Source organism: Pseudophryne corroboree, chromosome 11, assembly GCF_028390025.1.
Source record: "Pseudophryne corroboree isolate aPseCor3 chromosome 11, aPseCor3.hap2, whole genome shotgun sequence".
Taxonomy (NCBI): domain Eukaryota; kingdom Metazoa; phylum Chordata; class Amphibia; order Anura; family Myobatrachidae; genus Pseudophryne; species Pseudophryne corroboree.
The window spans coordinates 46,995,057-47,007,295 of NC_086454.1; the positions used below are offsets into that span (position 1 = coordinate 46,995,057).

The 12,239-nt window shown below is 46.9% G+C and overlaps 1 protein-coding gene across 9 annotated transcripts in view; it reads left to right on the forward strand.

The window, feature by feature from the left end:
- The window catches only part of SHANK2 (SH3 and multiple ankyrin repeat domains 2), a 998,986-nt gene that overhangs the window by 295,324 nt on the left and 691,423 nt on the right, over positions 1 to 12,239 (forward strand). For all 9 annotated transcript variants that reach the window (XM_063944111.1, XM_063944110.1, XM_063944114.1 and 6 more), the window contains one exon: positions 1,683 to 1,760. In XM_063944111.1, coding sequence (XP_063800181.1) covers positions 1,683 to 1,760 — 78 coding nt within the window. The remainder of the gene's footprint in view (positions 1 to 1,682; positions 1,761 to 12,239) is intronic.

Sequence of the window (12,239 nt, forward strand, 5' to 3'; positions counted from 1 at the left end):
TACATTCAGAGGTAAATGGAAGAACCTCAGGTTTAAAATCTATAAAATAAAAAGCAAATCTTGGCGTCATAGTTATTGGGAATATTTTATATTATTGTTTACGAAGTGTCCACGTTTGGTGGTATTTACCCAGGGCGAGCACCAGCACACTATAACTTGTATGAAGTCAGCGTAAAGGGAACAACATCAAGAGAGCAAAAGTTTTCACACCCTACAGGGAGTACGCAGTGTACCAGCAATCCTCTTACTATACCATACTGTCACAGACTACAATGCTGTTTTAACAAAGGCTCCATAATCATCCCAAGCCAATCTGGAAGATCCCAATTCCTTTTTTTTTTTAAATATACTTTTTGTTGAAAGTTTTTTAAAAACATCAGTAAACAAAGAGAAAATAGTAAAAAAAAAAAAAAAGTAAAAACAAAGGCCCTCATTCCGAGATGTTCGCTCGCTAGCTGCTTTTAGCAGCATTGCACACGCTAAGCCGCCGCCCTCTGGGAGTGAATCTTAGCATAGCAGAATTGCGAACGAAAGATTAGCAGAATTGCGAATAGAAATTTCTTAGCAGTTTCTGAGTAGCTCGAGACTTACTCCTACACTGCGATCAGTTCAGTCAGTTTCGTTCCTGGTTTGACGTCACAAACACACCCAGCGTTCGCCCAGACACTCCCCCGTTTCTCCAGCCACTCCCGCGTTTTTCCCTGAAACGCCTGCGTTTTTCCACACACTCCCATAAAACGGCCAGTTTCCGCCCAGAAACACCCACTTCCTGTCAATCACACTACGATCACCAGAACAATGAAAAATCTTCGATAGGATGTGAGTAAAATACCAAACTTTTGTGCAAATTTACTTGGCGCAGGCGCACTGCGAACGTTGCGCATGCGCAGTTTGTGACTAATCGCTCCGTTGCGAAAAAAACTAACGAGCGAACAACTCGGAATGACCCCCAAAACTAGAATAATTCAAAAAGACTGTACAATGATAGAACAAAGTTCAAAGAAATACAATTGATGGCACAGAACCTATCAGTCATAGATAATCAGCTATATTAGTCATTTAGTCCATGTACATAATTTGAAGACCAATAAAGATGGGGGGGGGGGGGGGAGTGAGGGAGGAACATAGGGAAGGCCAAAAATCTAAATTCTTAATTAATAATTGGTGATAATACATTTGTTTAAAGTACTTCTGGTATAAATAGTTTTTCAGGGGCAAAGTTTTCACCCTGCAGCTGCCAGCTAGATTTGCTGTAAACCCTATTTTTTCCACCATCTAAACAGTACCTCCCAACCTTTGACCTGGTAAAAATGGGACAAAATAAGCCCCACCGTGGTCTGCACGATCCGCACCCCCTATTCACCCAGACCACAACCCACATGTTCCCCACCAGTCACATTTTCTGATCGAACACGCCCACTTTAGGGTGATGCCTCTCCTACTTCCCCACTAGCCCATCACTTTCCAAGTCTGCAGTAGTGAAACGGTTGGGGGGTGTGTCAAACTGTTGTAATTTAAAGAGCCAGGGATTTCTTTTGTAACCCCATGCCTCATGTTTGCAACGGTCAACCTCTGCGTCAATTCACTTTGGTTTTTCTGAATTAAGTTGATGAACCCGTGTCCAAAAACACCATCACTAATGATATAACTATGGTCCAACCATTCTTCTCTTTCTGATGCAGGATAGCTGTGCCCGGGTGCTTCTGTTCAGAGGAGCAAACAAGGAGATCAAGAACTACAACAGCCAGTCTCCATTCCAGGTATGAGTGCGTCCCACCATTCACCACTGATTATCCAGTAGGGCAGTGTGTGATGGATTTATAGCCGAGCTTCACGCTTGCAAAATAAATAAATGAAACTGCTAGCCAAGAGGGAAAGTGCGCGCTGACCTGTGCAAGCTGCTGTACAGTTCTCAGATGTAGATCGGCTGCCTCGGTGCTAACAAGGCTCTTAAAGTGTCTGTGTCGATTCGCCAGAGAGGGAAAACAAAGGAACCTCTACTTGATTCATCTCCGGGTGTCTGTACGCGAGTGGGAGCAGATATTTTATATATAACAGTAATAAGAATACAAATAACAATAATACAGCCTGTCACATCACTAGGAAACATATTAAATAGGTATATCTTTATGATGCTACCCTCATCTGTTCCTCCCTGATTTACATTGCCGTCACTGTAACGCCGCTTCTTCTCTGGGACATTACACAGAGAGCGCACTGTGCTGTCTCAGTGATAGTGCTGTTTGATAGGCTGCCTTCTGCTCATGAATATTGGCTCAGGCCACAGTATATCTGCCTCCACTAAGCACAACCAACGGCTGCATTTTAAACAAAAATCACATTTCCAAATCAAACAATGGGTTCAACTATTTCATATTCAAACTGTAAAAAGATCGGAAATATATTTAACAAGCAGCATGTTCCCAGTCTTCTCAGCCAGCACAATACCACCGTTATCCTGAGGAATATTACTGGAGTAACGTTTGTAATGCAACATTTATGGGATATATAGGAAGTGCTGGTTTCTAGAAGTGGAGATATTGCGCATGGTAACCAATCAGATTCTACTTATCATTTATCGGGATCCGGTCTCTAGGTCGACAGTAACTAGGTCGACCACTATTGGCCGATAGCAACTAGGTCGACATGTTCTAGGTCGACAGGTCAAAAGGTTGACATGAGTTTTTCACAATTTTTTTATAATTTGGAACCTTTTCATACTTAACGGTCCACGTGGACTACGATTGGAATGGTAATCTGTGCCGAGCGAAGCGAGCCATGCGAGGGGACACAGTGCACTAATTGGGGTTCCTGATCACTGTACGCAGAAAACGACACCAAAAAAACATAAAAAACTCATGTCGACCTAGACATTGTCAACCTAGGTACTATCTACCTTCCATACCACACCCCATTTATAGCACCTTCAATATATATATATATATATATATATATATATATATATATATATATATATATATATATATAGGATAGGAAACGGTGCATCCTTGTGATGTATAGTTCCTGGTACAATGTTGCCTTGCAAATAATGGTTTATGTCAGAGAAAGTGTTAAGCTGGATACACAATAAAAGATATGTAATATATCGCAGCCAGCACAGATCAGAACAATAAATCATACACACTGTATAGTGTGTACCCCCATCCTTCCCGGCCGTTGTTAATTGAATTGTGCCCTTGGATGCGTTACATGTCACATGGGACAATTCCACTCCCGACACTGTGGTTACGTGCAGCATGTAACAATACATTGCCTCGTCATACAGTGGATCTTATACATAGTGCGATGTATCGTTACATCGGGTTGGGTATGCGTGACTGGAGGCGGGATCCCTACGGCAGTATGCCGGTGTGGGGCTGAGCGCAACAAGCCCCTTGCGGGCTCGGTGACTAGTTGCGCTTGCCACAGGTTATATTCCCACTCTACGGGTGTCGTGGACGAGTGGGAATAGTCCCTGCTAGTCTGCATGCCGACTGTCAGGATTGTAAGTGGTCGGGATGTAGGGGGAGGTATTGTGATCGGTGGTCTACTGACTACATCCTGCTACATCGTATACCGCATCTCTGTGTCGCACAGTCTGAAGGTATATACCCAGCTTAAGGTGGAATCACATAAGAAACGGCTTAGATATACAGTGACGCTCCTGTGCAAATGAGAGCTGGGTCATCTACTATAAACCTATGCCTCGTCCTGGGGTCCAGGATCCCATACAGTAGCATGTTAACCAGTTTGTGATTACTAGTGTGCTAGTGCAAATATTACATTTCATGTCCCTGAGCATTATAATTGTATTATGAGTGAGATAGAGGTATGAGGAGGGGGCATTTTTTTCTTTTTGTGTAGTTCCTTGTTGTCCAGGAGGAAAGCCTGACTTTCTATACTGTCTGTTCTGCGCAAGCTCCCCCTATACCCTTAGCAGGACCTGTTCCACGCTTCGCTGCGGCAGAGATGCCCATTCTAGGTGCTGTCTCAGCCCATACACAATGGATACGTGTAATATATACAGTCCGGCCGCTCCCCTCACTCTCATGATCAATGTACGCCATAAATAAGATTGCACTGTGCAGATTTTTAAGTGGACAATAGCGACATTTATTCATCCATAATATGTAAGTATATAATCATGATTTCATGGTTATGGTTTTAGATGCATTAATAATGACCCAGTCACTTGGCGAGCAAATTAGCATGAAAAATACGACTAGCTTTGGACCTAATCAAGCATCTGTCAACCCGGGCGTCCATTAATTTTACTGCTCAAGCACAGAGCGGCAGAATTACACGGTTAGTATAGTGTTGGCCTGAGATTTGCCCAGGGATTATGACTGGGCCTTATTCACACAGAGCAAGCTCAAAGGTACAGTAACAGAATTGCTTTTGGCAGGATTGTTAACTAGTCCTAGCCGCCACCCGAGGTGAGTAAGGGTTAGGGTAGGAGACAGGGGAGGGGTAAAATACCTCGTCCCCTGTCGCCATTCTTATTGTCGGAATGCCTGTGTCGGTCATGTGACGGCCGGCATCCTATATCATTACCGACGACTACATCCCCTCCCCCTCTAAACCCCAACAGTCGGCATGCCAACTAACAGGGACTATTCCCACTGTGCTCGCTACCGAGCCTGCAAGGGGCTTGTTGCACTCACCCCCCCAGGGACGTGCAGTCGGGAGGCAGTGCCTCCCCTGTAATTCATGATTAAAATAATACCAAGAAGATACTTATGACACATATTCTGTGTCATAAGTATCTGTTTTAGTCTCTATATTATTTGAATCATTTTTATCTTTGAAAAAAAAAGTTTAAATAGTGTTTTGGAGGCACCGAGAGCGGTGCCTCCCGCTGTCAGTAGTAAAGGAGCGGAAGCGGGGGGCGGGGCCTAACATCGGGCAGTAAAAGCCCATTCAAAAAATCAATGAAAGCGGCACTAGTACTAGTGCCGCTTTGACAGGGGCGTGCTTTCATCCCATATGAAAGCACGCCCCTGTCAATAAGAAAGAAGTGATTGGGCAGTGGCAGCTTTTGGGGGAGACACCAAGGCAGGTGTCCGCCCTGTCATCTTGGTTTTTATTTCTTACCCTATGGAAGAGCCGTCCCCGCCCGCCAGCCATCCAGTCAATTCCGCAGCCCGGCCCGTGCACCGTGGTTAGGGGAGGGCGCCCCGGCCAGACAAGTAGCTGCAGAGAAATCTCTCCCTGCGTACAGCCAGTCCCGGAGGCGGCCCGGCCACTATGCCGGTATGCGGACCCTTCAGAAAGGTGAGCGGGGAAGGAGACCGGCTGTGCCTGTGCCGCTTGTGCCCTGATACCCCTGCGATGGGAGGGGGAAGGAGAGGGGGCTGCCTATGCCGCTGAGACGGAGTCCTATTCTCTGACTGCGGGGGGGGGGGGGGGGGGGAGGAGGAAACTGCCTGAGTAGTGTGAAGCATCCCCTCTGACTTGTGGGGGCAGTAGGCTACCTGGGATGCCCCCTGTGATGAGATGGGGGGTGGGGGGGTTGTTTGAGGAGCCTGGCTGTAGTATACCCTGTCACCCACTACCTCCATAACCCGCTGTGTCACCCACTATCTTCCTGTCGCCCACTACCTCCATGACCCACTATCTCCCTGTCACCCTAACCATGTCACCCGCTATCTTCCTGTCACCCAATGTCTCCCTGTCACCCTCTATCTCCTTGTCACCCTGACCATGTCACCCACTACCTCAATCACCCACTATCTCCCTGTCACCCTAACCATGTCACCCGCTATCTCCCTGTCACCCTCACCATGTCACCCTCTATCTCCCTGTCACCCTCTATCTCCCTGTCACCCTAACCATGTTACCCACTGTCACCCTGACCATGTCACCCACTACCTCCATCACCCACTATCTACCTGTCACCTGCAAGAATATTGCATAGGGCATCAAAATTGTCGGGGGCTACTCTGCCCAGTCCCGTACCTTGCGCCCACCTCATTTTCACTGCCCGTCTCTGGCCTACTCTGCCAGACTCCGTGGAAGCCCTGTACAACAAAATTGCATTCATGACTTCCACTCCCTCCCCAGTCCCAAAAAACAGTTTTTATTTTATTTTGTAAAAATTGACAATATATTAGCCACCTGCTCATCACAAGTTTGATGAGCAGGCAGGCTGCGGGCATTGGCGGCGGTGGCATCGGACTGGTACTGTATGCAAATTAGTGGCGGGGCCGGGGCATTTGATGGTGGGTGATTTTGTAATCCATTGGCAGGGGGGTCGGCCATTAGTGGCGGGGGTAGTGGGCATCAGGGAAGGTGACAGTAGTAGACATCGGCTCAGGGGCAGTAGTGAGCATTGGCTCGGCGGCGGTATTGATTATCGGCGGGACTCGGCGGACATTATGGCTGTAGTGCCTCACCTCACGCCACTGACCTCACCTCACGCCACTGCACCCCCCATCCCCTGCCAGCATTCCGCCACCGGGATCTTGCGGTTGGTGTGCTGACCGCCGGGGTCCCCAGCGGCGGTAACGCATACCCAGCCCGAACGGAGATGCAGCTGGGTTGTTTTTTCTTTAACTGTAAGAAGAAAGCCCAAGAAATAAACCTACAGAACCTAGCAAAATTATAATATACTGCAATGAGTCCAATGAGGACTAAAAGATAGGTAAAACTGGAAGAAAGGAGGGTGTGAAATGGTTAACACAATTATTTTATTTCATATAGTTATCTGGTAATCCTGTATCTATACATGCTGTTATGTAACCTCGTTTTTCTACTCAGCAGTTTGGTGCTGTTGTATTACCATATATATCTGGTGATATTTATTATATGCCACCGTCAGAGAAGTGTCAGATTAACAATGGTTCAGGTGGAGGCTCCAGGCCTCAACATAAAAATAGGCCCATTGTCATGGCAGCATGATGATTACCAGCTGACTACACAGGCAGCCATAATTCAGAAGTATTACAATTGTACTAGTTGATGTGCCCGGTTTCAACCAGACAAAGGTTTGCTGGGTGGGGATACGGTCATTAGATCGACCAGACTTAGGTCGACCACTATTGGTCGACTTGCATTAGGTTGACATGGTCATTAGGTCGACATGAGTTTTTTTCGCAATTGTTTTCATTTTTTTAAACTTTTTTCATACTTTACGATCCACATGGACTACAATTGGGAACGGTAACCTTGCCCGAAGCATGACAAGCGAAGCGAGCCATGCGATGGGACGCGGTGCACTAATTGGGGTTCCTCATCACTTAACAAAGAAAACGACACAAAAAAAAGTAAAAAAAATGCATGTCAACCTTTTTCTATGTCGACCAATAGTTGTCAACCTAATGACCCATACCTGCTGGGTGGAAAATTTTACCCCTTTTCATCCCCTTAGGAGTCAAATTTTGAAAAATCCCTTCTTATTGGGTGGCTGCAAATAACTGCCACAGTTTCCAGACCACCCAGCAGGTCACATGTTCCAGGTCACCCAGCAGGTGCACAGGAAGAGTTCACTAACTGTCACATTTTTAATGTCAGCTCCTCCCCTTCTCTGTATAGGCCCTTGAACATTTTCATCCCCAGGCTCGTGTGGCCTTAATGTTGCCCTGTGCCAATGAATGAATGACTATGCTATGAAGCAACTGCGCCTATCACTAGGCTGTCCTCCACACCCCTCCGTCTCTGTTCATGCGCCAAGAAGAATAGCATGTGTTCTGAATCAAAACGGGCAATGCAAATAGGAGCCAACTTTTAAAATTAAATTGTAATGCTCTAAATAGGATTGGAAAATTGGCGGGACAAATATCGGGGGTGCACAAGCACCATGGAGATTGGTTTCTATGAACATAAACGCAACGGTCACGGTGATGCACTTTTGCCTTCCCTCTCTGTGCTGTCAGTAGTCGCAAAGGTGTCTGAAATTGGGTAGTCTCCCAGACATTGCAATAGAGTAGGCAAGTGGGGTCGTGCATCTACATTGCAGGGAGTGAAAGTAACTTTGAGCCAGATCATGTGACCAGCTGATGTGGGAGAGGCGAGCCGGATCATGTGACCAGTTGATGCAGGAGGGGTGAGGCGGGTCATGTGGCAGGGGTTTGGATCTGGTTGGGTCTAACATTTTATCTGTGGCCAGTGTTTCTAGACAGTATTTATTTTAACGATCACTGCACTATTGTAGAAGTTGGAGCTGAAAGCGCCCTATGTTGTCACCAACCAGCATGGAGGCGCAGTACAGCCGTTATCACCGCAGTTGTCAGTGTTCCGGTGTAATGTTCTCTTGAGATATCGAACAACAGCTGAATGAAGGGGTGGTCTTCAGTATGCCGGCGGTCGGGCTCCCGGCGACCAGCATACCGGCGCCGGGAGCCCGACAGCCGGCATACCGACACTTATTCTCCCTCGTGGGGGCCCACGACCCCCCTGGAGGGAGAATAAAATAGTGTGGCGCGCGTAGTGCGCCACCGTGCCGGTAGCGTGGCGAGCGCAGCGAGCCCGCAAGGGGCTCATTTGCGCTCTGCACACTGTCGGTAAGCCGGCGGTCGGACTCCCGGCGCCGGTATGCTGGTCGCCGGGAGCCCGACCGCCGGCATATCGTAGTGAACCCGAATGAAGAGACCCGTTACCAGTAACTAAAAACGTTGGGAATAACCAGCAGTAGGGCTCATTTTCATCTCACCCGATACAAGAAAGGAGATGCCAGTTTATTTAACAAAAGTCGCCATGATTTGCGTTGTGTTAGCGGCATTAAAAATAAAATGTTTAATGATTAAATCATTTTTTGAATTAATTAATATTTTCAAATATTTGTATTTTTGAAGTAAAAGATTTTTTTTATGTGTATATATAGTTTCATTTTACAATATTAGTGGAATAAAAGTCCAAGGGGTATATTCAATTAAGGTCGAAACTGCTGTCTTGTCGAAAAGACGTCAGTTTTCGACTTTTTTAGGTCGGAAGGGGTTCCGACCTATTCAGTCCCCAGCATTTTTATTCGACAAGTCGGGGAATTCGACTTGTCGAATAGTACGTGAATTAGCGGTATAGCTGCCGATTCTCGTGCTTCTGAGGGAAACGGGGCCAAATTCGACAAGTTTTGGCCCCGTTTCCGACCATCTCAGTTCGACTTAAAAAAAAGTCAAGCTGAGATGAGGGACCTTAGAGGAGGAGAGGGGGGAGAGCCGCGGGCAGACGGGGGAGAGCCGCGGGCAGACGGGAGACAGCAGCGCTACAGCACAGCGCTGCAGGAGGATGTGGCACAGCCGCCGCTCACGGCAGCGTCCACCCGGCTCCAGCAAGTGGGGTCCTGCTTGCTGGAGCCGGGTGGACGCTGCCGTGAGGTCTGGCGGCTGTGCCACATCCTCCTGCAGCGCTGCTGTCCCCCGTCTGCCCGCGGCTTCCCCCCCCCCCCCCCTCTCCGGTCCCTCATCTCAATTCGACTTTTTTAAAGTCGAGTTGAGATGGGTATTGAATAGCCCTTGTCGGATCCATTCCGACAAATGCATGTCGGAATGGATCCGACCTCAATTGAATATACCCGTATATCTGGCCTTGAAGGCCCTCTGTTCATGTACATGCCAGCAGGGCCATAACTGTGGTGTGAGAGTGGGGCCACTGCCCAGGGTGCAAGGTCGAGGGTTTGGTACCAGTTATATTATGTTTTATCATGTAATACATGCTACCATTGTACTGTATATAGCTAATGCTTTTTTGATACTGTAGGTTACATTACAGTCTTCAGTAAAACAGACATATGCAGGGCAGCCATCAGGGGGGGACTGTGGGGACTAGTGTCCTGGGCATATGCATTTGGGTGCATCTTCCATCATGCAGCATTTTAGTAAGATAATGATCTGCAATATTGCAACGATAGCACAATAGGAGTCTATGGTGGTCATTCCGAGTTTTTAGCAGCCGTGCAATCGCTATGCCGCCTCCCACTGGGAGTGTATTTTAGCTTAGCAGAAGTGCGAACGAAAGGATCGCAGAGCGGCGGCAAAGTTTTGTTGTGCAGTTTTAGAGTAGCTCAAAACCTACTCGGCGCTTGCGATGACTTCAGACTGTTCAGTTTCTGTTTTGACATCACAAACACGCCCTGCGTTCGCCCAGCCATGCCTGCGTTTTTCCTGGCACGCCTGCGTTTTTTCAAACACTCCCTGAAAATGGTCAGTTGACTGAAAAGCTTTGCTAGACCCTGTGTGAAACTACATCGTTTGTTGTAATAGTACGTCGCGTGTGCGCATTGCGACGCATACGCATGCGCAGAACTGCCGTTTGTTTGCCTCATCGCTGCACAGCAAACGAATGTAGCTAGCTAACAACTCGGAATGACCACCTATGCGCCTTTAATGCTTGCTGACTCTTATCCCGTTGTCTTGTCTCTATTGCTGCTGTCAATGCATTACCCTTCTGAGAGTTGCTGCTTGTTTGTTCTTTGGCAGAAAGTTGATTTATCTGCTAACTAGTGTAATCACTGGTAAATTATTACACCTCAGCGAAGCTTTGCTTTGGCACGTTCATTTAAGAAGATAAAATATGATGCATGCTTTATGTACTCTATGCGCCATGGTTGAATGGTATTGATTGGGATGCGTTATTGGAAAGGGACATTTATATAAAAGTGATTTACAGCACAGCAGCAATGCTTGGTTGTGTCTGCCCTATAAGCGAGCGGATGGTTTAGTCCATCCAGTTGGTGGTGAATGTGGGGTGGAAAATGTTGGTCTCTGTACTGGGAGAAGACCTGCGGATCAGACCATTGCTTGCTGAATGCAGGGTAGACCCGGTGCAGCCACAAGCTAACTGTTCTGTGAGTTATATGGGTTGGGGAGTTAATGATATTTATTTCAGAGGGTTGAGTTTTACACAAACTCACAGGGAAGCTGAGTTTGAAAAGCAAACAATCTGCATATGGTCCTGCATGGAACTAAATACAGGTTGAGTCAGGGTCGGACTGGCCCACAGGGGAACAGGGGAAACCACCGGTGGGCCCCACTGCCTGTTGGCCCACCTCCTCTAGGGATTAGGTTCCAGGCTGTATCCTAGTGCACTTTAATTATACATTATACATATGTTACTGTACCTTATACTGCACAGGACTATGGGACCAGCCCATGCACGCTCTTACGGTTAGGTGGGCCTCTGTGGTGGTTGGCCACACCTCCACTATTGCCTGGCCACATCCTTAAGCATGGGCCCCTACCACTGCATTTCCCCGGTGGGCCCTTCTTGCCCCAGTCCGACACTGGGTTGAGTATCCCATATCCAAAATGCTTGGGACCAGAAGTATTTTGGATATCGGATTTTTCAGTATTTTGGAATAATTGCATACCATAATGAGACATCATGGCGATGGGACCCAAGTCTAAGCACAGAATACATTTATGTTTCATATACACCTTATACACACAGCCTGAGGGTCATTTAATACAATATTTTTAATTATTTTGTGTATTAAACAAAGTTTGAGTACACCGAGCTATCAGAAAACAAAGGTTTCACTATCTCAGTCTCACTCAAAAAAATCTGTATTTCGGCATATTTGGATACGGGATCCTCAACCTTTATGTACAGTATATTGACCCTCATGTGCAGTTGTACACACGTTTGATGTGTGCCCATTCCCTATCTGCATCCTTATTTTGATATTCATCATCAATCGGGAGCACTTGCATCGTCCTATACTTGCCATAAATTATACACCTGGAAAAGTATTTATTTGTACTTTTGCCCAACTCTTTATGACCCACACATAAACACTATCTATCACCTTGCCTAGGTGAGGACGCCAGTGTGGAAACATGCAAGACACACTTTGCAAACAGGCATATGCTCAGACTAGACTGCATCTTCCATTAGGAGAACCTGTGAGCTTGTTAGGAGGCACCTAAAGCACAAAGTGGTTCACATAATGTCACTGGTCCATTGCTTTTATTGCTCGAGGCCCACATGGAACAGTAGCCACTGACATGAACCAGCATCCAGTTCGTACCTTTGTTGACTGCTGCTCCTTCATGTTAGTGAAGGACTGGGAGAGTAGCGCACTGCTAAGATGTCACTGCCCAGTGGCACCCTCCAACAGTGGAACAGAAGAGGTCATCCCCACCTACATCCTGCTAAGGTAAGAAGCCTTCACTGATTGTGGGAGCCACATTTTAAATGTGGGTAGGTTCTGTTTGGTAGAACAAGGAGATATAATGGGCCCTAATACTAAAGGGCATAATCAAAGGGGCATAACCAGAACCCCACTGTGAATGCCAGGGTCCCCA